Source organism: Chlorocebus sabaeus, chromosome X (genome assembly GCF_047675955.1).
Source record: "Chlorocebus sabaeus isolate Y175 chromosome X, mChlSab1.0.hap1, whole genome shotgun sequence".
Classification (NCBI taxonomy): Eukaryota; Metazoa; Chordata; class Mammalia; order Primates; family Cercopithecidae; genus Chlorocebus; species Chlorocebus sabaeus.
Window position 1 is genome coordinate 84,660,790 of NC_132933.1, and position 26,922 is coordinate 84,687,711.

A 26,922-nucleotide genomic window follows, 5' to 3' on the forward strand; every position below is an offset into this window, starting at 1 on the left:
ATGATTTCTCTGCCTCACCCTTATATCACCAACTCAGCTATTCTCTTCGAGGGTACAGCTGGTAGCGGAGATGGCATTGCCATCCTGTATCACAAGATGTACTGTTCCATTTGGAACACCGTTATGCAGGAGGACAAGCAATCCCTTGAAAGTGTTGCTGATTATCGTCAAGCGACCAATAGGAACAGTTGGAAGTAACTGAAAAACATTCTAGTTTCTTAGTGGCATATGAAATAATATCAGCTTCCTGGTGTTGGAATTCCAAAAGCTTGGATATAGGTACTAGTTCTGCCATTAAATGGTTATGTGACCCTGGGCAAATCATTTCACCTCTCTGAGATTCAGTTTTCCTCTCAGTAAAACGGCTTTAATAATTTCTTTCTACCTATCTCACAGGGTTGCTTAGAAAAACCAGATGGAAATCATCTTGTAAACCACAATGTGCTAGCCGATGTGAATGATGGGATGTAAAACTCCAAAGATCCAGCAGTGTTCCTTGCTTTATTCAAGTGAAAAACTGGCTAGGAGAGAAAATGCATTCTAGGTTTTTCTTTCTATGCGTCCTTAGTATCCTGGAGAATTTAGAGGGGTAACTAGATCCCAGATTACACTTACAGTAAACTGGAAGGTAGCAGGAGAGACTTGGTATTCTGAAGACTGCCATCCAGAAAATATTCCAGCACTGTCTTCCTTCTGTCACCTCCCAGAAACCTGCTGCTGAACTCTTTCATGCTTGTGACGTTTCTGTAGGCAGATGCTAGGAAGCTCAGCAAGGCATTTATCTTTCAATTCCCTCTCTTAAGTTTGCTCTCCCTTTAGGTTTTCAAAAATCAAAGGATGCAGATGGCTTTTTGTGGAGAATGATGTGAGCACATGGGCCCACTGAATGTGGATCTATACCAACTTGATCATGGCAGATTTTTCCACAAATCCCTTGTTTAGAAAAGTAGCAGCAAAGGCTGGCTGGCACAGAAATATCTCCCACTGAAATATCTGTGGGCATACACACATATACAGAACTTATTTTAAGGATAGGCTGTTCAAACAGACTCTTAACAGATGGCATATAGAGGGCTCATTTCCTGCAGCCTCACATTACTAATGTTGTTGCTCCTTTACTAAACACTCCAGTTCACTAGTCTTACATATCTCGTCCATGCCTTTGCCTAAACTGTCAAAGATCAGGGCTTGAAGGAATGTTTACTCCAACGCTGATCACTTTACTGATATAAATTTTGAGATCTGGAGAATGGAAAGGGCATGCCCAAATTTCCTAAGAGGTAGAGGTAGAGCCAGGACTAGACTTCAAGAGTCAACAATCTCCTTTCTGGTCTCTCACAAAGCTATCACAGTGCATACTCTAAGATAACACAGACAAATCTTGGTGTATTCATGGATCTCTTTCAGATGGACATTTGCCTTTCCACAGAGAAGCATTCATCAACTAGTCTTTGAGGGTGGGAGATTGGTATTAGGAACATTTGAATTTTATAATGTCCATCAGACAGGTACATAGCCATGAGGAAAACACTTTCCTGGTCTCTTGATTTATTATAAAAATGCCCCAGGCATTACATAAGGAAATATCTAAGATGGATTGGCTACAACTTTAGCTACGGTGAACTGTGTGAAATTCAGTGTAATTTTCAGTGATTGTTCAAGTATTTTCTTTTTTCTTTCTTTTTGAGATGGAGTCTCACTCTGTTGCCCAGGTTGGAGTACAGTGGTGTGATCTCAGCTCACTGCAGCCTGCACCTCCTGGGTTCAAGAGATTCTCCTGACTCAGCCTCCCGAACAGTTGGGATTGCGGGTGCACGCCACCATGCCTGGCAAATTTTTTGTAGAGATGGGGTTTCATGATGTTTACCAGACTAGTCTTAAACTCCTGACCTCAAGTGATCTGCCTGCCTTGGCCTCCCAAATTTCTGGGATTACAGGCCTGAGCCACCATGCCTGGCCTGTTCAAGTATTTTCTAGCAATCTTGGCAAAATGGTTATGTTTAGCCCACTTGCCTATCTTGTTGACATCCTGGAGTTTCTAATCATTTTTTAATGCCTATCTGGGGAAAGAGATTTAATATTATGTTCTCTGTTTTCCTATATTGATTGACAATAGCCATGGATCTTTCTGTTTATCTTCTTTTGTAGATCTACCACAGCCCTATAACAAAACAGCAAGAAAGTGAGTCACTCAAATTTTTGGTCTACTAGCATTATAAACTGCCACCTGTCCTATTCATAGTAAATACCATCATTAATGATGTGTACTATTAATGCAAGTCTGAATATGGATGCCTTTGTGTGAAATAAAATTCAGCCATATATTTTTTAAATGTGTCTGGTAATTGAAGTAAGGTAGACACTTTGTGTTAGCTTACATCGTGGGTAGGGAAACATCCTTCCTGATCTGGAAGCATGATAGAAATTGTGTGTATTTTTAGGCTAACATTTCACATATGACTTTGCTCATGCCGAAAGCAGACAATGCAAAGGGCTAAATAGAAGTATTTTGTGTTATAAGAGTTAAAATGCTCAACCTTCCCTGAATAAATGAATCTTTCCATTTAAGGGTGATTGGAAATGAGCAACCAAAAACCCTTAGCTCTCTCAATGCAGTCCCTTTGCATAGTCATTAAATGTTTAATAGGTGACACCTGTTGCAGCAGGCGCTAACTGTTTTCCTTTGCTTGAAACAGTGGAGCTAAATGAAGTGGGCTTCAAGTTTGTCAGGAAGTGCATCAATATTATTGAGACCAAAGGTAAGATCTGAACCATAGCCTTGGCATTATCTGAATCTGGTCACTCTGATTTTATCCTGGGCAATTTCTCTGAAGTAGCATTTTAGGAATGAAGACTGTTTACAAAGCTTGTGTAGTAGATACAAGCTAGAAAATTTCAGAAAATTCTAAACTAGTGGTATGCAAGCATATTTGGATAATTTGTGGATTCCTGCTTTTAAAGAGCTTATAAGTTTATAAAGTATTCTCAAATAGTGCCTGGGACTCCTTAAGCAGTGTCATGATGGTTCTATCCTAAATAATCAAGAGTTCGATTTCTGCCACAATACATACTGGTATAAAAATTGATGGGGGCAGAAATAAACTCAGGGAGATGTGGAATCAGCATTCTTTCTGGTTGCTGATACTCTCTGGTTTCCTTCTGAGGATATTTAGACTGTGGGCAAGTGTAGTATATGAATCAAGTCTCTTTGTTCTTTAAAATGTTTTTTTAGTCCTTCTTGGTGCAGGAAATGGCCTTTTGTTTCACAGCTGCCTTACTCCAGCCCTCTCCTGCTTTGTGTCACTGCTTAGAAGCAACTTGAGAGCTGACCCTTCCTTCTTTTTCAATTAAATGAACTTTCTAAGGTGGCAGCACCATTCTCAGCTTTCTGCTGCTGCCCAAACTAAGCACATGCTTCTATTTACTATAGAGTTTGTTTTCTTCTCTTCAGATTAATGAGCAGGCTTGGTATACTCCAAGTGAAAGGATGGATAATTTGGAGAGATGCTTTAGGACTATTCCCCTGTTACAGGGAAGGCTGGAGAACTTGGAGTATGTAGTGTGACCCCTTCCTATCTGAATTGACTCTAGTGTACCAGGGGGAGATGACAACTCTAGCTATACAAGTGAAATTAACCTGATTTTTTTCCTCCACTAGGGATCAAGACAGAAGGGTTGTACCGCACTGTGGGCAGCAATATTCAGGTTCAGAAGCTGCTGAATGCCTTTTTTGGTAACAATTTTACTTTGATAATTCTTACTGGGAGTACTTTATATGTTACAAAGAAATGTGACTGGAAGAGAAAGGAGACACTGCTAAAAAATGTGGTAGAGTAGTTGAAAAAAAGTATTTTCTAAGGTAAAACATATACATAATTGCCCACCCTGGGCAGAGTCAATTGTACCTTGAAAATGGCTGTTATCTCTCCTTCCTCATATCCCATTCACTCCAGAAACCCTCAGCAATCCAACTTCTTCCCCTATGTCTCAACTGGAACTGCGTGGCCAGGCTTAGTAGGTATCTTCTTACCAAATCCAGTGAACACTTTTGAGTTTCTGTCTTACTTGATCTCCTTGTTGACCACTTTCTCTTTTTTGAAAATTTCTCTTTACATGACTTCATGACTTCCATAACACATCATCACTCTTCTGATTCTTCTCACATCTTTTTTCTTTTTTCTTTTTTTTAGACAGGATCTAGCTCTGTCGCCTAGGCTGGATTGCAGTGGCATGATCATGGTTCACTGCAGCCTCAACCTCAACCTCCTGAGTAGCTGGGACTATAGGCGTGTGCCACTACACCAGGCTGATTTTTATATTTTTTTTTTTGTAGTGATGGGGTCTCACTATGTTGCCTAGGCTGGTCTTGAACTTCTGGCCTTTAATCATTCTCTTGCCTTTGCCTCCCAAAGTGCTGGGATTACAGGCATGAGCCACAATGCTTGACCTCTTCTAACATCTTATAGGATTCCTTTTCAGTAACTTGCTGAACCTTTATCTTTCTGTTTTTTACACCTTGACTGAGTGTTTCCTACAGTTCTATCTTTGTTTGGGTTTACTACTTCTTCTTCTTCTTCTTTTTTTTTTTTTTTTTAACATGTTTTTCTATTGATTGATATTTTAAAAAAATTCTGGTTATGGCTCACATTTTTGTTTCTTAAAAAATATTTCTTGTAATCTTTATTGGTTGCTGGATATTGTGACTTACTGAGTGTTTTGCTTTTGTTGATTTCTTTTAAAGAGGACTGAATTTTCTTTGTGGGCAGTTATTTGTGGATCAACTTGATTTATTTGAGTCTTCTTTTAAAGTTTTCTTAGGCCAGATATAAAGTATCCACCCCCAGGTAAGGTTGTTGAGCTCCTTTTCTACATAGCTCACTCTTGTCTGGTACTGTGCCTTGCTAATTCTAGCTGCTTCAACAAGTCTTGCTTCTAGCAAGACTTCCATGCTCAGCTTGAGTTCCCACTCCATCTGCTGCAATCTAAAAAGTGCTTTTAAGAAGCAGGCTGTGGAGAAGGTAGCAGTTATCTTGTTTGTTTCCCTCTTCTCAGAGTCATAGTCCTGTGTTGTCCATTGCTCAATAACTACATGCAGGAGTTTCCTATATACTGTCTAGTTTTCTAGTTGTTACAGCAGGAAGGCAAGTCTGATACCAGTTAGTCCACCATGGCTGGCAGTGGTAGTCTCTCTTTATGCTTTTTACTAGCACCTGTATGCTGACAACTCACAAAATCTCTGTTTCAGACATCTTCTGATGAGTTCTAAATGCAAATATTCACTTGCTCACTGCACCTGTGCTTCTCAGTCATCTTAAGGTCATGACACACATCAGAATGATCACCTTTATATAGCATGCTCGGGTAAATGGACATCACTGAGGCAAGAAGCCCTAAAGGTTGAGGGAATCAATATTGGAGTCTCTGCACAAGCTCTCTCTATGTAGATGGTTCACAGGTATCTACCTGCATTTCTCTCCCTGCAAACCTACCTTTCTTCCTTTTGTGGGTGGCAGTGAAGCGTCTTGTAAGCTGAATTTTCACAGTGTCAGAGAACAAATTGAGTGTGGAAAACTCACTTGGATAAAGTACATATTTTTTGGTCCTTACTGTGATGCATAGCTAATCTCTCAAAAGCCTGCAGGTCTGACAACCAACCCTACTCACATTTGAGGATGTTACAGCACTCAGTCATAGCAGGTGTGGTTTTGGAATTCCAGATTACATCATTAGTATCTCAGCATCTGTTTTCATTAATCACCTTACATTCTTGACTTTTAAAAATTTGGATTGCTTATTCCTGGTCAATTTGCAACCCATCTCATTAGCTAAGGACACTTTTTCATATGTAAATCAGCTGATAGTATGGTCCAGCATATTGAATCTCTGAAAAATTATTGAACTCAGATATTTATTCAGATAATTATTGAACTGTTGAAAATTCTGTTTCCAGTATCACTACATTCTTATATCTGTTGTATAATAAGCTAAAAAATGCCATGCCAGGCATCCCACTAATTCTCTTATGGGCTTTAATGGGACTGAAGTGGTTTCTTCAAATCACACATGGAGGTACAATTTGATTCAAGTATTAAGGAAAGTGGTAGAGTTGGTGTATTTCATTTATTCAAAACCATCCTCCAAATATTAACTCTCATAGGAATATCTAAAATATACCAGGAAGTTCTAGATATAAATATTGATAGATACAATATAAAACTGTTAACTTCCTTATTTGTATGTGAAAATGGCAACCCCGATCCCTGCCCCGAATGTATGAAACTCCAGATGTGGTGATGATCCTCATTCATTTATTTATTCATTGAACAAATATTTGTGTGCCTACCCGAGCATCAAGCATTGTGTTCAGGGCTGAGGATTGAAAAGTGAACATATTCCCTGTGTTTTCCACCTTTGTGGGGCTTACATTCTACTGGGAAACTGTCTCTTAGTTACCTTTCAATGTCTAGTTATGTGGGGAGACCTTCCTTCTAAGTTTCTTTCATGTGATGTCCTCTGGCGTATCTCACTGGGATCCTCAAAGCTGTCTTGCTTCTTTTCACCCTTTCCTGATCTAGTCTCATACCACTAGGGGCTTGTTGCCTTGGTTGCATGTGGACCCATCATGATTTATCTTGGAGGGTGAATATCTATTGCCTTTTGGTTATGTACCATCTCTCTCTCTTTTTCTTTTTCTTAAGTCTCATGCTCTATGCTAGTCAAAAGGATACTTCTTGTTATTTTTTTTAGTCTAAACAACCCTCAGACTTCTCTCCCTATGACATCTCCTAAACTTGTAACTGTAGGCTTTCTTCTATCATTTACTAAAGCCTTTTCTTCTTCCCCTACACAAAAGTTTGTCTTTTTGGGAAATAAAATATAACACAGAGTATAAAGTCAAAGGCAACACATAATCAATAGTTATTTTCAATCAGGCTGTTGGTTGGTTGGTCACATTCCTTACCTACACCAGATTTTTGTATGATGTTTTATGTATGAGGTTTTATGCACTGTGAGGATTAGCGTCTTCACTGGTGCTGGATCCATCATAAGCCACCTTGGCACAGAGAAGCCAATCTGATCATCTCAGGGACAACTTGGAACCTCATGTAAGAGTTCTGTTTCTCTTTCCTTTATCAAGCTATAACTATCTTATTAATGAAAATGCCTCCCATTGTCATTATAGTCTTAATAATCATGTTGTGCTCCAGAGACTCTTAAGTATTTCACAATGGAGCAGATGGGTGAGATGGGGCATGGAGAGCGATGAGATTGGTTGTATCAGCAGGGGCTCTTGATAGAGTTGAGCCTGGTTGGCAGCCATAAACAGGAAAGTGTTGTTCCCACAATCCCCTTACTGTGCCAGAGGCCTATGGATCTAAACAGAAGAGGACCTGCTGTAGTGAGTGAAGTAACAAGTCACTTGTAAGATGTTATTTATGTTATTTTCATTTCCTGTTTAAATATTTAAATTTCTCATTTCATCATTATGGCATTAGAATAAGATACATGGACTTCTCAGAAACCAAGTGGAATACCTAATATACATAGACAGATAATAGGGTAGAAATATGCACACAGTCATTTTTCTATTTTCATAATTAATGTGAATTATTCAGCATCTGGAGATTTAACTTTAGTATTAAATTCACATATATTTGGACAAATAGATAATAAATACATTAATCAGAAATACTTTCAAGTTATGTGACCGTTTGAATGAGAAGTTCAGAGTCCCCTAGCAAATAAAACAAAAACATAACACACTCCACTTCAGGAGCTGCAGAACTGGAACTCTATGTGTTAATCTTTAAAGCAACTGTATATGTTAGTCATCTTTCTGATATTGTCGTATGGTGTGATCTTTAGTTTTTCATACATATTGAAATACTTTATTCATAAAGCCAGATCCTTGTATATGTGCGTATATGTATACATGTATGTCATAAATAAATTTTACATAGGTTCAATACATTAACCATTACTATACTTACTACTTTAAATACATTGATTATTCTCAAATCATGCTTGCTTTGAAATAGTACCACTAGAGTTTGAAGTAATTTATCAATGGATATTTACTGTTACCCTTTCAAAATTATTTCCTATTTGCATTTGACTATGAAGCTGAGTTCAAAAACTTTTAGAAATAAAGTTTGATATGAATATTTGTTCCTTGTCTATTATTTTCTCAATATCTGAATAATTGATAGCAAATTCATCTTTAGTTCTCATCTGACATAATGCCATTTCCTATCATTCTTGTAAGTATGCAAATAGTAGGATGGGAATTTTTCTCTTAAAGGTATTTTAACTTAGCAAAAATAATTTCAGTTGTTGACATATGAATCTAGCAATGCTGTTATCGCACCTGCTTCCTGCTGCAGGGTTTCTGACTTGGGGAGAGTCTTTCAGCTATGTCACCATGAATGAGGATCCAGGGGATTGCTTGTATTAGTTTCCTAGTGCCGCTGTAATAAATTATCGCAAATTTAATGACTTAAAACAATACAAATTTGGCCGGGCACAGTGGCTCATGCCTGTAATCCCAGCACTTTGGGAGGCCGAGGTGGGCGGATCACAAGGTTAGGAGATCGAGACCATCCTGGCTAACATGGTGAAACCCCATCTCTACTAAAAATACAAAAAATTAGCCAGGCGTGGTGGTAGGCACCTGTAGTCCCAGCTACTCGGGAGGCTGAGGCAGGAGAATGGCGTGAACCCGGGAGGCGGAGCTTGCAGTGAGCCGAGATCGCGCCACTGTGCTCCAGCCTGGGCGACAGAGCGAGACTCCATCTCAAAAAAAAAAAAAATAGTAATAATACAAATACAAATACAAATTTATTCTCTTATAGTTCTGGAGGTCAGAAGCCTAAAATCATTCTTCTGGAGCTAAAATCAAGGTGTCAGCAAGGCTACTTTTTTTTTCTTTTTGGAGAAGACAGTCTGTTCCCTTACCTTTTCAGCTTCTAGAACTTTCCTTGTCTCATGGTCCACTTTAGCAACACCAGGCATAGCCCCTCTCATGCTGCCATCACTCTGGTTCTTTCTCTTCTGCCTTCCTCCTCTGCTTTAAAGGACCCTTGTGATTACATTCATTCCACCCAGGTAATCAGAATAATCTTCCTATCTCAAGGTCAGCTGATTAGTGACCTTAAACCTATCTGTAACCTTAATTCTCCTTTGGCATGTGACTTAACATATTCCCAGGTTCCTAGTATTAGGATGTAGACACCTTTGGGAACCAGAAATCTGCCTACTACTTACACTATTCCATTCAGAGTTTTAGGACACTCCCTGTGATGCTGTTAAGTGGACTTCAAGGTCATCCTTGATTCTTCCTTTTTGGAATCCATGGTTAGACCTTTAGGCAGTGGTTATCTTATTGACCTATGACTCATTGTGACGTTCTCACTTATTTCCTCAAAGGAGCAGAAATAAATTCCTTTCATTGGCATATGACATCTGTTAGGGAGTGAATGTTTGTACTTCCTCCCCCATTTATATGTTGAAACTGACTCCCCAGTATAATGGTATTGGAGGTGGGGTCTTTGTGAGGTAATTTGGGTTGAATAAGATCATAAGGATGGGGCCTTCATGAATGGGATAAATACCCTTATAAGAAGATGCCAGAGGGCTAGCTTACTCTCTTTACATCAAATGAAGATGTAACCTGGAAAAGGGCCCTCATCAGAACCCAACCATGCTGGCACCCTTATCTTAGACTTTCAGCTTCTAAAACTGTGACAGATAAATTTCTGTTGTTTATAAGCCGCTCAGTCTCTGGTAATTTGTTATAGTAGCCTGAAATGACTAAGACACCATGTTTTCCAAGATGTTTCAGCTCTTTGCCAGCCAGAGTATCATTTACACTTTTCTCTGGAGAAACTTGTTCTGTACTCAGTCTGTTCACTTTTTCTCCTATGGCATATCTTTTTGCCACTAGCTTTTTTTTTTTTTTTTTTTTTTTTTTTTTTTTTTTTTTTACTGTAATATTGTCAAACATGCGTATCTCAGAGCCAGTTCCAGGTTATCTGCCTGAAATGGATTATGGACCCAGAGCAACCAATTTACCCTCTTGATTTCTGTTTATAATACTAGGATCCCCAGAACTCCCATTTTGAGCCAGGTTAGGCAAATGAACTATGCCCTGAGCATCTCTTATGTCCTGCAGTGTTCATTCTTTCATTCATTCATTCAACATAATATTCTTGAGTACCTCCTAAGTGCCAGATACTGTATCAAGTGGTAGGGATGTAACAGTGAAGAAGGGGGACAGAAATCACTGGCCTCCTGCAACTTAGTGTCTAGCAGCAGCTATAGTTCATAGATACAGTCATACGTTTTTCTCACAAAATAAACTCTGGAATATCCCAGATTCAGGATTCTGTTGATCCTCACTGGCGGCATAAGGACATGAAGCAGTATAGGCACCTGGAAAAGAGAAACTATAGTCTTCCCCTTGGAAAAAAGCAGCCTATTTCTTAAACCAAGATCTTTCACCATCTTAAGGTAAAACATATAAGGAGAATATATTAACTTTGGGAGACTAACAGTTTTCCTTTTCCTGATGTGTAATGTATACCTTATTTTATCTGCTTGAACTCCATTGGCTTTCAATTTTTTCCAGGTCTTATTGCTTATCTTCTGCCTTGCCTCATGATCCCCTTTCTCCTTTTCCTTAGCCTTGTCTTACAGCTTTCTCTCTCATTCATTGATTCACACAACATTTATTCAATGCATACACCAGTGTTTAGGGCTACTGCTTACCTCTCTTTCTCTTTGTTTTGTTTTTTTTTTTTTTTTTCTCTTATTCTTCACATATCGCCTTTGCCTCCTATTCTGACATGCTTATACTATGACTAGCAGCCCACTTTCATAAAATCTTTTCCATGAGCATACATTGGAACCCTTCTAGATACAAGTAGCCAGACAAGGTGATCAGAACTGAAAGACTAGTCTTCCCTATATCAAATGTAGCTGTCATCTGGGAAAATTGCATTTATAAAATTCCCAGGTAGGTAGTACATGCTCTAGCATTTCTCTGTCCTTGTTTCTTCACTAGGTACCTGGATCTCTAGGAATCTGGTATTCTGCACAGTGGCTGACACATAGGAAATATTTGTGGAATTAATGAATATCTTTTGTGATGCATGTCTCTTCCTAGAGAATGTTTGTTTTTCTCAAAAACATGAACCATTCCATACATGGTTGTATTTTGTTATACTACTGCACAGAGTTTCTGTTGTATGTAGTTTCATAAAATATAGCTTTTGTTAATCTCTGCAGATAGCATTAGGACCACCAAGTTATCTGAACTGACATGTAATTAATATTTGCAAATAACAGATAACAAGCAGCAAATCAGTAGGATTTTCCCATGGGAAGCCATATTTCTCAAAGATTCCTACATCCTAGTTAGAGGTGATTCTTCATTTAAACTGTGTAGATGATAATGGGCAAAGGGAAATTGTAGCTTCTTTTCTCTGTTGGAGGGCATCTTTTATTTCTTCTTGTTGTTGCCTTCATCTTGTCCTCAGTGCTTCCTTTGTTGACCAGATGATCACATTCAGCTTTAAAACCATTCATGGGCATGGTGGCTCAAGTCAGTAATCCCAGCATTTTGGGAGACCGAGACGGGTGGATCACTTGAGGTCAGGGATTCAAGACCAGCCTGGCCAACATGGCGAAACCCCATCTCTACTAAAAATACAAAATTAGCCAGGCGTGGTGGGCGCCTGTAATCCCAGCTGCTTGGGAGGCTGAGGCAGGAGAATCACTTGAACCTGAGAGGCGGAGGTTGCAGTGAGCCGAGATCATGCCATTGCACTCCAGCCTGGGCAATAAGAGTGACACTCTCTCAAAACAAAAGAAATGAAATCAAAACGAAACAAAACAAAAACTTTCGTACCTGAATACAGTGTTGATCCATCTTCCCACCCCTTCCTTTGTTTTTTTTTTTTTTGTTTTTTTTTTTTTTTGTTTTTTTTTGTTTTTTTTTTTTGTTTTTTTTTTTTTTTGAGATGGAGTCTCTCTCTGTTGCCCAGGCCGGAGTGCAGTGACATGATCTCGGCTCACTGCAACCTCCGCCTCCTGGGTTCAAGCGATTCTCCTGCCTCAGCCTACCAAGTAGCTGGGATTACAAACATGTGCCAACACACCTGACTAATTTTTGTATTTTTAGTAGAGACAAGGTTTCACCATATTGGTGAGGCTGGTCTCGAACTCTTGACCTCAGGTGATCCGCCAACCTTGGCCTCCCAAAGTGCTGGGATTACAGGCGTGAGCCACAGTGCCCAGCCCCATTCCTCTTTTTGACTCACTGCCTTTTAAAGCATGCTGTGGTCTCCCTCTAGTGGAGAAATTGCCATTTGAGAAAGAAAAAAATTCAGTCTAGAGTCAGGTTATATTTGTTATGCCTTTATATTTGAACACCTTGTAAATTACTGCTTATCAGTCATTTTTCCATTTAGGTGTCGTAGGGTAAAAAACAATTTTTCTTCAACTCTCATAAGTTCTTAGTTGGAACATACTCTTGTAACAAAAGACAAGATTATTAAGAGAAAACAAGCTTATTAATATGTGTATTTCATACATACATGGGGGATACCCAGGAAATGAGTAATTCTCAAAGAGGTAGCTTTGAATTTCAGGTTATAGATCACCTTCAACAAAGAATAGTAATTTTTTTAATTGTATTTTTTTTAAAGACATAACAAGACAAAGTAAAAGGACTTTGAATCTCTAGTAGCAGCAACATCTGGGAAGCCAAATAAATGAGAGATGATAGCTAGTTAGTAAGGCTTGTTAATATAAATTCCTCTGCTACTATTTCTAGGCCAGTAAGTGTCTAAAGTTGTCTTTAGTGGTTAACCTTTTTAACTTTTGTTCTCCCTGGTAGAAAGGGGTGTTGGGTCGGGATACCGCTCTCTTTGTAAATCTATGTTCTGCTTTTAGGCAAATAGAGGGAGGGCAGAGAACTTTCCTATACCTGCTGCTTCTTAATTTTCTTCAGGTCAACAATTCTTTGTATTTTGGGGTGGCATATTATGACCTCCCATAGTAGTGTATCCTCTGAAGCCAAACCTCATCTTACTAAAAACAGTTAATCACCACCTCATCTCTACCAGTTATGTGCTTAGTGTAATTTATATTATTGTAGATTTCTTGCTGTTATGTAGTTACTTCTGGGTATATCTGTTCTGCTTCACACTTCAGCATATTGAGTAGAATTTCTTAATCTTGGTTGACAATACTATCCGGAATTTCCAGAATGTTTAGTTTAATGGAGTGTTATTATGGGCCTTTGTATTTTTCATGTTCTTCTGAAATTCCTGGAAATGTCTGAAATTTGGAACAGATACTGTTGTCAACAAGTTACCTGAATGGATATGTAAAAAGCAGGGGTGGCAGAGCTTCTTGGGCAGAGCCTCTGTTTTTTTGTTTTGTGTTTTTTTTTCTTTTTTTGTTTTTTTCTTTTGACAGTCTCACTCTGTTGCCCAGGCTGGAGTGCAGTGACACAATCTTGGCTCACTGCAACCTCTGACTCCCAGGTTCAAGCGATCCTCGTGCCTCAGCCTCCAAAGTAGCTGGGACTACAGGCATGGATAATTTTTGTATTTTTTGGTAGAAACAGGATTTCACCACGCTGACCAGGCTGGTCTGGAACTCCTGACCTCAAGTGATCCACCCATCTTGGCCTCCCTAAGTGCTGGGATTATAGGCGCGAGCCACTGCGCCCAGCCAGACCCTCTGTTTTCAACAACTTCACTATTTCCATGGAATTCCCTAGGCCAGTTCATTATCTTTTCACAGCCTCAGCTTGGTGCTCTTATCTCTGGGTACCTTTTAGACATTAACAACCCATACCTCTTAGATTTCTGAAAAGGCCAAAGGAAGATCTTGTAGTTCCACTTCTTTGTTTCTTACGTGTCTTTCTTCTCCTTCCTTCCCTCCCTTCCTCCCTTCCCCTCTCTCTTTCTCTCTGTCTCTCTCTTGTTTTCTTCTTACTCTTCAGAGTCCTCCTGTCCTGAGAGGCCTCTATTCCCCAGCAGTTCATTATCCAAGGACCATGCATGTCCCTCCCTGAGAGTCCTCTGGGTGGGACCCCCTCAGTGGATATTGGTTGTTTCAACTGTGGAGGCTCCCCCTAGTGGAGAAACTACCATCATAGAAAACAAACAAACAAACAAACAGCAACAACAAACTACAGAGCTTCTATGTCAGTCCCAAGATTTTATCAAACTGTAATTATTTGTACACTCTCAGTCTGTTCCTCACTCCGGTGCCCAAGGTGTAGCCATTTTTCTGTGTGCATATGTACCCACCAGTGGTCTGGGAGATCCTACCGCTTTCAAGCCAGCTGTTGAGTTTGATAGTTAATTTGCCTCCTGCAGAGATGAAACACTTGCCTTAATGGCTTTGGCCATCCAGCCTCTGGCCAGTGTTCTAGACAGGATTTGTGAACACCATGGACTTGAACTCAGGATTTAGATGTAAGTGGAAAGTAACCCTAAGATAAAGATGGAATAGGGTTGCCAAATTTATTTATTATATATTTATTTATTTAGTGATGGAGTCTCACTCTATTGCCCAGGCTGGAGTGCAGTGGTGCAATCTCGGCTCACTGCAACCTCTGCCTCCCAGGTTCAAGCAATTCTCCTGCCTCAGCCTCCCAAGTAGCTGGGATTATGGGCACCTGCCACCATGCCCGGCTGATTTTTTTAAATTTTTAGTAGAGACAGTGTTTCACCATGTTGGCCAGGCTGGTCTCGAAGTCCTGACCTCAAGTGATCCACCTGCCTCGGCCTCTTAAAGTGCTCGGATTACAGGCGTGAGCCACCACGCCCGGCCTAGGGTTGCCAAATTTAGCAGGTAAAAAACAAAATACAGAATGCTCAGTTAAAATTCAAATTCAGATAAACAGATTTAGGACACACTTACAGTAAGAAAAAAATAGCGATTGTTTATAAGCAATTCAAATTTAACTGGAAATTCTGAATTTTATCTGGCAATCTTAATCTGGTTCCAGGTTTTGCAGGACCTTATCAGTCATGTGAAGGAGTTTATTCCTTAGTGTAATAGCAATGAGAAATGGCAGAGGGATTTTAAACAGGGAATTTGCATCTTGTCAAATCATGATTCAAACAGGTCACCAAAATAGTCTTCTGATGAAACAAATTCAGGCTTGTTACTTACAGCACTAAGAAAGGCCACTACCATTACAATATTGTCTTAATAACCTTTCAGAAGGGGAAAATCAAATGTGGAGAGGGATTCATATTTATAAGGTTTTTGGAGTCTGGTTTGTGGCAGGTCTTTCATTGTTGGGGCCTGAATTATTGAGATTGGACAAACTTCATGATATAATTTTATGTCAAAATTATATCAAAATCTGTGATATATTTTTTTCAATAGTTTTTATGTAAAACTTTGAATAGTACTAGTCATTTGATAAACCCGTTTGAGAGATGTTCTGAGAAGTGACTGTTTACTTAGATGAGAACTGCTTGATAAGCATTGTTCAGAAAAGTGGATTTCCAGGAAGTTTCTGAAACAAAGCTATTCACAACTTCCTCTTACTGGAATAAATTTCCTGGAATAGTAGTTGAAGTTAATGCAAAGTATTAAATAGGAACATCATATTAATGTGAGTGGTAAACTGTATGCCTGTCTTTGGTTCCGGTTCTCTTTAGCCTCCGGTGGTTATTCTTCGGTCTTAGATGAGCTTCACAAACTGTGTGTTCATGGCACACTTAGTTTCAATCTAAGTAATTTGCCAGGGTATGTGTAGTCTAAGAGATGTACCTAACATCTCCGTTTATTAAGTAATTAAGTTGAACCAACTTAGTAATGTTTGCACATTCACACAACTTAGTAGCCTTATCATTCTTATTGAAAGTATTTTTATCTTGTCATTAAATGACCCTATAATCTTTTTAATGCTGAATATGTTTCAGAAACATTAATATTAAAAGTAATTATTTTAATAAAAAAGATACCTGCTCATCCTAAAAAATTTTAAGCGTTAAAATGTGTTCAGAAAGGGTAGTGAAAATTCACCCCAAATCCTACTCACCAGGAATACTTATTTTTTAACTTGGTGACCTTTATTCTAAGTATATTTCTATAAGTATATACACAAACTATTTTAGAAAATTTAGATCATAATTGATAAAGAAAGAATTATACATTATACTTGGAGATAGTAAGGTAGACATTTTTTCAACAGAGACTACTGCACTGGGGTTTTATAGTAAGAAGACAGATTGAGCTCAACTCCAAGTACGAGGAAATTTATAACCAAGGAGCAGGATGGGTGTTATGGCTTGAATATCCCCTCCCAAACTGAAGCCTATCTGCCACTATAAAGTTATCAAGAGGTGGAGCCTTTAAGAGGTGATTAAGTCATGAGGGCTCTATTTTCTTGAGAATGGGTTAGTTACTGTGGGACTGGGCTCCTGATAAAACAATAAGTCTGGCCTAATTTTCACTCTGTCTCGACCACCAACTTGCCTAACTGTCATGGGATGATGAACATAAAGGCCCTCACCAGATGACAATGTCATGCTCTTGGATTTCTTAGCCTCCAAAATAATGAGCCAATAAACTGGTTCATAAGTTACCCAGTCTGTGATATTGTTATAGCAGCAGAAAATTGACTAAGACAGTGGGAAGCAGTGGTTGGAGAAATGCTAAGAGGAAACATCAGAAGCAAGGAGAGATTGTGGCTAAACTGACTTGATAGGATACTTGCTCAAAGCAGGATACAGTGATCAGATACCTAGAGTAGGAGATTTTCACTAAACTGACTCAGCAGGATTCTTACTAAAACCAGACCATGTGGGCCAAAGACAGGACCCGAGGTTGGGACCAAATCAGAAAGAAAATTCAGAGGAATCTGACTGAAGTTTGCCCAATGAGAGAATCTTTTTCATAATATAAATGTTTTATATTCTCAGCAGTGTCAGAGAACTGGACAAGGATATACTTTATTGCCTCTCTCAGAGAATGATATTCTGTAAGGACTAATCAATGAAACATAAGAACTAAGGTAGAATCATAAAAATTGGAAAGGAGGAAGCAATATCCATATATTAGAGAGACTATACTTGTTAGAAAAATCAAGAGCTTCACCTAAAAAATTCCTGAGAAGAAGAATTTAGTGAGATAGTTGATTGAAATAAAATTGTATAATAAAATGGAAGAAAAATTCCCTTTGAAGAAATTAGCCAAATATAAAATATCTAGGTCTAAACTGAGCAGGAAATGTGTAACATCTGTATGGAGAAAACCTTGGAATGCTAAAGGGGAACTAGAAAGAAGGCTTGAATATATACAAACACAGAGCCACTTTTTGAATTGGGATATCCAGTGTGGTAAATATGTCAATTGCTTACTGTATAAATATAATGCAGTCACCATGAAAAATATCTGGAAATTAATTTGTTTGGAACTAAACAATCTGCTTCTGATGTTTATATCTATGTATCACTTTGAGCCGAGAGTCAGGAAATATTTGAAATAGAAGAACCGTACCTAGAAGTAAGATATATAAGAAAGTTGCAATTGACCAAAACAGTTTGGAATTTATACATGCTTCGACAGTGAAAACAGTATAGTGAATTCAAAAGTAGACCCGGGCTGGGCGCAGTGGCTCACACCTATAATCCCAGCACTTTGGGAAGCCGAGGTGGGTGGATCACCTGAGGTAAGGAGTTTGAGACCAGCCTGATCAACATGGTGAAACTCTGTCTCTACTACAAATACAAAAATTAACTGGATGTGGTGGTGCGCACCTATAATCTCAGCTACTAGGGAGACTGAGGCACAAGAATTGCTTGAACCCAGGAGGCAGAGCTTGCAGTGAGCCAAGGTCACGCCACTGCACTCCAGCCCAGGTGGTAGAGAGAGACTATGTCTCAAAAAACCACAAAAGTAGATTCAAATGTATGTGGCAATGTAGCATATGATAAAGGTAGAATTTCAGATCATTTGGTACGGAGTGATTAATTCAATTTATGGTGTTGATAACTGGCTATACATTTGGGGAGGTATACATTTCACCTTATGAAACCCTTTACACGGTTTGAATTTTGAGCTCTTCAACAAAGAGCTAGTAATTAAAGAGTTGATATGATTAGGACAGTTTTAAATGTATATTTATCTGTCTCTGTCAATTCTCCATGTTCACAGACTAGGCAAAGGAATAAAAATGCTGCTATAGGAAAACAAAACCTACCTAATATAGTGTGTAGTATTTTGACATGGATGTATCAGAGATCAATAAAATTCTCCCAAATATAAGTATTAATGTTAAAATCTCCAAACTTTTCCAATTGAGATAATACAAAATAACATATACCCTGCCAGTCAGTTGGCATAACATTCCTATGTAAAATATAGGTCTATTCTATGAGCAACTGATATGGTTTGTATCTGTGTCCCTGCCCAAATCTCATGTCAAATTGTAATCTCCAATGTTGGAGGTGGGGCCTGGTAGGAGATGATTAGATCATGGGGGTGAATTTCTCATGAATGATTTAGCCCCATCCGCTTGGTGCTGTTCCAGTGATAGTGAGTGAGTTCTTGAGACATCTGGTTGTTAAAAGTGTGTAGCACCTCCCCACTCTCTCTCTTCCTCCCACTCTGGCCACATGAGTGTTAGCTCCCCCTTCATCTTCTACCATGATTGTAAACTTCCTGACACCTCCCCAGAAACTGAGCCTATGTTAGCACCATGCTTCCTGTACAGCCTGCAGAACCGTGAGCCAGTTAAACCTTTTTTTTTTTTAACTAAATTATGCAGTCTCAGGTATTTCTTTATAATAATGCAAGAATAATAGAGCAACTGACCAGATTATCTAGCTGTGACTGTATATTCTTAAAATTTCATATAGGGTTAATCAAGCCCCAATTTAGGGAGTATTTTTTCATTGTGGTAAAATATACATGACAAAATTTACCATCTTAACTATTTTTAAGTTTATTGTTCATTAGTATTCATTGTATTCACATTATTTTGCAACAAATATGTAGAGCTCTTTTCATTTTAGAAAACTGAAACTCCGTACAACAATTAACAACTTTCCATCCTCCTCTCTCCCTAGTTCCTGGAAACCAACATTTGATTTCCTGTCTCTATGTGTTTGACTACTCTAAGTGCCTCATATAAATGAAATCGAACTGTACTTGTCTTTGTGTGACTGGCTTGTTTCACTCGGTGTAATATCCTCTAGATTCATCCATGTCATAGAATGTGTTAGAATTTCCTTCATTTTAAAGGCCAAATAATATTCCACTGTGTGTGTGTGTGTCTGTGTATGTATGTATGTATGCATATATATATATGTATATATAAAAACAATATGTATTGTTTATTCATTCTTCTGTGGTTAGATACTTGGGCTGCTTCTATCTTTTGTCCATTATGAACAATACTGCTGTAAACGTGGATATACACATATCCCTTCAATAAGCTGCTTTTACTTCTTTAACCCATTTATGCCTAGTGTTCCATTATTGGAATGCTAAGCATGTAGGAGTTATTTATATCTTACCGCTCAAGGTCATCACCAAAGTCTGATTGCAAAAATTCAAAAAAATTGCAACCTCCAGCACAAATGGGTTTAAGTATATGTTGAGAAGTAAAATTGCTGGGTTATATAGTAATTCTATTTTTGGTTTTTTAGAAACCACCATACTATGTTGCATAGTGGCTTTACCATTTCACGTTGCCACCAACAGTGCACAAGGGTTCCAGTTTTTCCACATCCTCACCAATGCTTTGAATTTTGCTTATTTGTTTAATTTTGATATGTAGCCATTCTAATGGGTGTGAGGTGGTATCTCATTGTGGTTTTGATTTGATTTTTTCATGTGACAATGTTGAGTGTCTTTTCATGTGACAATGTTGAGTGTCTTTTCATGTGCACACGGGCTATTTCTTTTAAGGAATGTCTATTCAAAATCTTTGCTTATTTTAGAACCAGTTTGTTTATTTTTTGTTGAGATTTAGGAAGTCTTTATATATTTTCAGTATTAACCCCTCATCTCTAACACATACACAATTTATAGATATTTTCTCCCATTTGATGCACAAAAGTCTTTAATTTTGTTGTAGTCCAATTTATTTTTTCCTTTTCTTTCTTGTGCATTTCATGGCATATTCAAGAAATTATTGCTAAATAAAATGTCATACAGTTTTCCCTTATGTTTTCTTCTAAAAGTTTCATAGTTTTTGCTTTCATTTGTGTTTTTGATCCATTTACAGTTAATTTTTTTATATGGTATAAGGTCAGGATCCAACTTAATTCTTTTGTATATAGATATCCAGTTTCTCCAGCATCATTTGTTTCAAAGACTGTCCTTTATACTTTAGATGGTCTTGGTATCTTTGTTGAAAATTATTGCAACATATATATTAGGGATTCTTTCTGGGCTCTGTTCTATTCCATTGGCCTGCAGGTCTGTCTTTATGCCAGTACCACATTGTTTCGAGTACGATCACTTTGTCAAAGACAAGATGTTCCAGACCATTAGGGAATGTCTTTATTTAGACTGTTGCAATAGGGAGAACCTTCATTATTGAGGAATATCTCCCAGGAGAAGGAGATTTAAGGTTTTTTAGAGGCAGATTACAAGAGAGTCATCATGAGGCTTACATGAGTCATGAGGTAGGATGAAGATGTGTCCTATATGCAAAGACAGGGTAGACTTTTGAAGTTACTTGTTTCTGAGAACACAAAAAGATTAGGGGGTATGGTATTTCTAAACCATTGATGCTTCCTTGGAACACAGGGTTCAAGTGAAGTTCATCATGGTCACTACGGTTTAGTAAACTTTTTTTGTCTGGACTTTGAATAGACAATGATTTTTTTTTTCCTTTTTCGATGATTTAAATAGGAAAAAAATATCTTGTTTGGTTTAAGTAGTTACATTTCCTTTCCAGCAACTCTACAATTTATTTTTCCTACCACACATATTATAAATATAACCAATTATGTACTCAAATTACTCTCTGCCTTCCAAAATAATACTTTGTGACTCAGAAGACATTTTAAAAAATATACTTAAAGGAACATAATTATTAGGTATGCAGTATAAATTTGCTCCTAAAACTTTTTCCATTTTTATAGTTGAAACAGTCTTACACATAATGATGCTTATATCTACTCTCTGCAGGGCAGAATTTGTAATTCTTTCACACAATTCTGAATATTTTACAGGTTTTGGGGGATTTTTGTTCTTGTTGTTGTTGTTGTTGTTGTTGTTTTTTTGAGACGGAGTCTCGCTCTGTCACCAGGCTGGAGTGCAGTGGTGCGACCTCGGCTCACTACAACCTCTGCCTCCCAGGTTCCAGCAATTCTCCTACCTCAGCCTCCCAAGTAGCTGAGGTTACAGGCACCTGCCACCACGTCCAGCTAATTTTTGTATTTTTAGTAGAGATGGAGTTTCATCATGTTGGTCAGGCTGGTCTTGAACTCCTGACCTCAGGTGATTCACCTGTCTTGGCCTCCCAAAGTGCTGGGATTACAGGCGTGAGCCCCTGTGCCTGGCCATTTTTTGGGATTTTAAACTAACCATTCCAGGTTGGGCTGAGTGATTCATACCTGTAATCCCAGCACTTTAGGAGGCTGAGGCAGGTGGATTGCTTGAGCCCAGGAGTTCGAGACCAGTTTAGGCAATGTAGGGAGACCCTGTCTCTACAAAATATAAAAAAATTAGCTGACTGTGGTGGCTTGTGCTTATAGTCCCAGCTGCCTGGGAGGCTGAGGTGGGAGAATTGCTTATGCATGGGAGGTTGAGGCTGCAGTAAGCTGCGATTGCACCACTGCACTCCAGCCTGGGTGATAGAGTGAGACCCTGTCTCAAAAAAAAAAAAAAAAAAAAAAAAAAAAAAAAAAAAAAAAGAATAAATTAATAAACTAAACATTCCTGAGAAGACTGGCCTTAAATTCTCATCCTAAATATTAGAGTTTTAATTTTTCCTACTTTTGAATTATTGAAACTTCTTTTTTACTATCAATAAGGGCTGAGTGTATTTTCTTATTGAAAACATATTTGCTAACTCTGCAGTCATATTCTTTTGTTACAGCCCTCTCATTTAAATTTTTCTTGAATTTTGCCTCTTGTTATAAAGGGTGGCTTTGTGTTGACCTTTTCAGATTTGTGGTTTTCTTTCAGAGCAAAATAAGGCAGCTTATTTCTTTTGGGCACTTTTCTCCCATTTTTTAATTGAAGTGCAATTAATACACAGTGAAATGTGAAGATCTTAACTGTGCATTTTAAGGGAAACTTCAAAAAATTTGTTCATTGATTCACAAAAGTACAGAAATCTCAGTGATTTTTCAAAAAATGAACTAACCCATGTAACCGGCACTCAGATCTAAAATAACAACATTCTCGGTACCCCAAAAGTCCTTTTCTGACCCTTCCCATCACAATTCCACCAATGGTTAACCTTTGTCAAGACTTTTAACAGGATAGATTAGTATTTTTATAGAAATAGAATTACACTCTGTGTAAATAGTGTATGCTCTCTTGTTTTGGCTTCTTTCAGTTAACATTAAGTGAAATTCATTAAGTGAGATTCACCTATGCCATGGTGTTTATAGTATGGTTATAGTTCACTCACTCTCAATGCTGTACAATATTCTGAGACAGTAATATACAATATTTGTCCATTTTGTGTTGATGGATATTAGCGTTGTATTTTTTTTTTTTTTTTTTCCTAATTTGATCTTGCAGTCTCTCTCTGGAAAGCAGCTATAAACTTTATTCCTCAACAGGTTCCAAGGGATTTGGTTGTGGATGTTTACAATGTGCCTTTCACAGGATACTTCTTTATCCTGGCAGATGGTATGATGCCTAATTGTCTGAGGTGTGAACAAGTGTCTTTCTCATCAGAAATTATTTTATACTGGCAGATGTTTGTGGCTATTATCAGACCTGTGTCCTGTTTATTCCTGTCAAGATAACTACTGTGTAGGAGTGACTTAACTGGGAGAAAAGTTAAGTCTGAATGTGTCATTCTGGGGAGATATAGGTGTGTCAGTTGAGTAATACTACACAGAGGAGACAACACAACAAAAACATATGAAATAATATAGACAGTTTATTATTCACAGGTTGATGGGAAAACAGGGGTACCGACAGGGGCTGTTGGAAATACTGTAGGGGAAATGTGCGCAACCAGCAGGTGGAGAGATAATGAGTTGAGGCCTTTATTGAGTCCAGTATGTTACCAAAGCAGGTTACCTATGATGAGTTCTCATTAGTGGGTTTAGAGCAAGCAGGCATGAGTTATACCAGATCAATGTCTTGGTGGGGAGGTTGTCACCGTGGCATATCTGCACAGTCTGTGCACGGTGTAAGGGATCAATGGGCCAAGTCAATTAGGTTATATCTATGTGTTCCATAGGGAGGTGGTCATCAGGAGCCAGTTGTATAAGATACATATCTGGATGGAACACATTAAGGAATTGGGAGGAGACAGAGAACTGGAAACTGTCAAGGGTAACATAATGGAGCCTGGCTTGGTATGAGAAAGTTAAACTTATATTCAGAATGGATACTGAGACAGCATAAAATTGTAAGAATTCACTATGAGTGTTGTTTCCACTTGGGGTTACTGCAAATATAAGTGCTATGAACATTCTTGTACCTGTCTTTAGGTGAACATATGTATTCAATTCTTTTGCAGCTATATTTAGGATTGAGATTGCTGGGTCAAGGTGTATGCATATATTCGGGTTTCTAAAAAGCTTTCTTTGGGTAATTTTTTTACATTTCATAAAATCACTGATTTGAAGTGTGCAATTCAGTAATTTTTACCAACTTTAATGAGTGCTATACCCATATGATAAATCTGTCATAGAAAATTTTTATGCCTGTCTTATCACAGCTCCAAGCCAAAGTAATCTTTCTATCTTTCTGTCTCCACAAATTTGCCTTTTCTGGACATTTCATAAAAATGGTATTATGATCCATACCTATGTGGTATCCTGTGTTCACCTTCTTTCACTTAGCGTAATTTTCAGAAATCATCCATGATATACCCATACATCAGGAATTCATTCCTTTTTATTGCTAAATAATATTCTACAGCTTGTCTTTCCCTTCATGAGTTGCTGAGCATTTGGGTTGTTTGTAGTTTTGTCTTGTTTGAATAATAAATCATCATGAATACTTTTGTTCAAGTCTTTGTATGAACATATATTTTTACTTCTCTTGGGTAGGTACCTGGGAGTAAAATTTCTGACTTGTATATTAAATTTATGTTCAGCTTTGTGAGAAACTGGAAAACTGTTCCAAAATAGCTGCACTATTTTACATTCCTACCAGTAATGCATGAGGAGAGGATTCCTGTTTCTCCACATCCTCTCCAACATTCATTATTTTCTGTCTTATATTTATTATAGCTATTTACGAGGGTCTGAAATGATAATGTGTTGTGGTTATAATTTGCATTTCCTTTATGATTAATGGTCTTGGACATTTTTTATGTACTCATTAGCCAGATATATCTTCTTTTATGAAATGTCTGTTCATATCTCTTGTCCACTTTTTGATTGGACTGTTTATCTCCTGTTTTTTATTTTCGAGATAGAGTTTTGCTTTTGCTGCCCAGGCTGGAGTGCAGTGGTGTAATCTTGACTCATTGCAGCCTCCACCTCCTGGGTTCAAGTGATTCTCCTGCCTCAGCCTCCCAAGTAGCTGAGATCACAGGCATGCATCACTAGCCCTGGCTAAGTTTTATAATTTTAGTAGAGACAGGGTGTCACCATGTTGGCCAGGCTAGTCTCGAATTCTTGACCTCAAGTGATCTGCCCGCCTCAGCCTCCCAAAATGCTGGGATTATAGGCGTGAGCCACCAGGCCTGGCCATATCTTCTTACTACAGACTTCTAAAGATTCTTTTTAAATTCTGGTTTGAAGTTCTTTATCAGATAAGTGTTTTCCAAATATTGTCTCACAGTCTGTTACTGATCTTTTCATTTTCTTTCTTTCTTTTTAAAAAATCAATATATATGTTTTAAATTATTTAAAATTTATTAAAAATTATTAATTTTTTGTGTACATAGTAGGTATATGTATGTATGAGTTACGTGAGATATTTTCATATAGGCATGCAATGCATAATAATCACATAATGGGAAATAGGGGATCCATCACCTCAAGCATTTATACTTTGTGTTATAAACAGTCCAGTTATATTTTTTAGTTATTTTAAAATGTATAATTAGATTATTACTAACTATAATCACCCTGTTGTGCTAGCAAATACTAGGTCTGTTTATTCTTTCTAACCATATTTTTGTACCTATTAACCATCTCCACTCCCCTGCTTCTTCCCAGACTCTTGTAACCATCCTTCTATTCTTTATGTCCATGATTTCACTTGTTTTGAGTTTTAGATCTCATAAATAACTTGAGAACATATGATGTTTGTCTCTTTGTGCCTGGCTTATTTTCCTTAACATAATGATGTCCAGTTCCATCCAGGTTGCAGCTAATGACAGAATCTCATTCTGAATCGTCCTTCATTGTGTATAAGTACTACATTTTCTTTATCCATTCATCTGTTGATGGATATTTAAGTTGCTTCCAAATCTTGGTTATTGTGAACAGTGCTGCAACAAACATGGATGGGCAGATATCTCTTCAGCATACAGACTTCCTTTCTTTTGGGTGTATATATATCCAAAATGAGATTGCTAGATTATATGGTAACTCAATTTTTAGATATTTTGTGAAACCTCCAACTTGTTATCTTCAGTGGTTATACTAATTTACATTCCTACCAAGAGTGTACAAAGATTTCCTTTTTTTCCACATACTTGCCGGCATTTGTTATTTCCTGTCTTTTATATAAAAGCCATTTTAATGAGATAAGATGATCTTTGTAGTTTTGATTTGCATTTATATGATGATCAGTGACGTTGAGCACCTTTTCATATACCTGTTTATCTTCTTTTGAGAAATGTCTGTTCATTATTAGATCTTTTTTCTATACAGTAGTTTGAGCTCCTTATATACTCTGATTATTAATCCCTTGTCAAATGCATAGTTTTCAGATATTTTCTCTCATTCTGTAGGTTGTCTCTTCACTTTGTTGATTGTTTTCTTTGCTGTGCAGAAACTTTTTAACTTTATGTGATCCCATTTATCCATTTTTGCTTTGGTTGACTGTGCTTGTGGAATATTACTCAAGAAATATTTGCCAAGTCCAATGTCCTGGAGAATGTCCCCAATGTTTTCTTTTAGTAGTTTTATAGTTTGAGGTCTTAGATTTAAGTCTGTAATACATTTTAATTTGATTTAGGCAAGAGATAGGGTTCTAGTTTCATTCTTCTGCATGTGGATATCCAGTTTTCCTAGCACCATTTGTTGGAGAGACTGTCCTTTCCCCAGTGTATGTTCTTGAAACCTTTATCAATAATGAGTTCACTGTAGACGTATGGGTTTGTTTCTAGGTTCTCAATTGTGTTCCACTGGCCTATGTGTCCATTTTTACACCAGCACCTTGCTATTTTGATTACTATAGCTCTGTAGTATAATTTGAAGTCAGGTATGTGATTCTTCCAGTTTTGTTCTTAGATTAGTTTTTTTTTTTTTTTTCCTGCTCATTTTCTCATTTATTTCTTCTTCTTTATTTTTAATTTCTTTTGAGATGGAGTTTTGCTCTTGTTGCCCAGGCTGGAGTGCAATGGCACAATTTTGACTCACTGCAACCTCTGCCTCCCAGGTTCAAGCGATTCTTCTCCCTCAGCCTCCTGAGTTGCTGGGATTACAGGCACCCACCACCACACCTGGCTAATTTTTGTATTTTTAGTAGAGATGGGGTTTCACCATGTTGGCCAAGATGGTCTTAAACTCCTGACCTCAGGTGATCCACGTATCTCAACCTCCCAAAGTGCTGGGA

General features: G+C 37.9%; 1 protein-coding gene across 4 annotated transcripts in view; it reads left to right on the plus strand.

The window, feature by feature from the left end:
• The window catches only part of OPHN1 (oligophrenin 1), a 374,614-nt gene that overhangs the window by 225,812 nt on the left and 121,880 nt on the right, over positions 1 to 26,922 (plus strand). For all 4 annotated transcript variants that reach the window (XM_073013604.1, XM_073013605.1, XM_073013603.1 and 1 more), the window contains exons 13-15: positions 2,149 to 2,182; positions 2,697 to 2,759; positions 3,659 to 3,733. In XM_073013604.1, the coding sequence (XP_072869705.1) occupies positions 2,149 to 2,182; positions 2,697 to 2,759; positions 3,659 to 3,733 (172 nt within the window). The remainder of the gene's footprint in view (positions 1 to 2,148; positions 2,183 to 2,696; positions 2,760 to 3,658; positions 3,734 to 26,922) is intronic.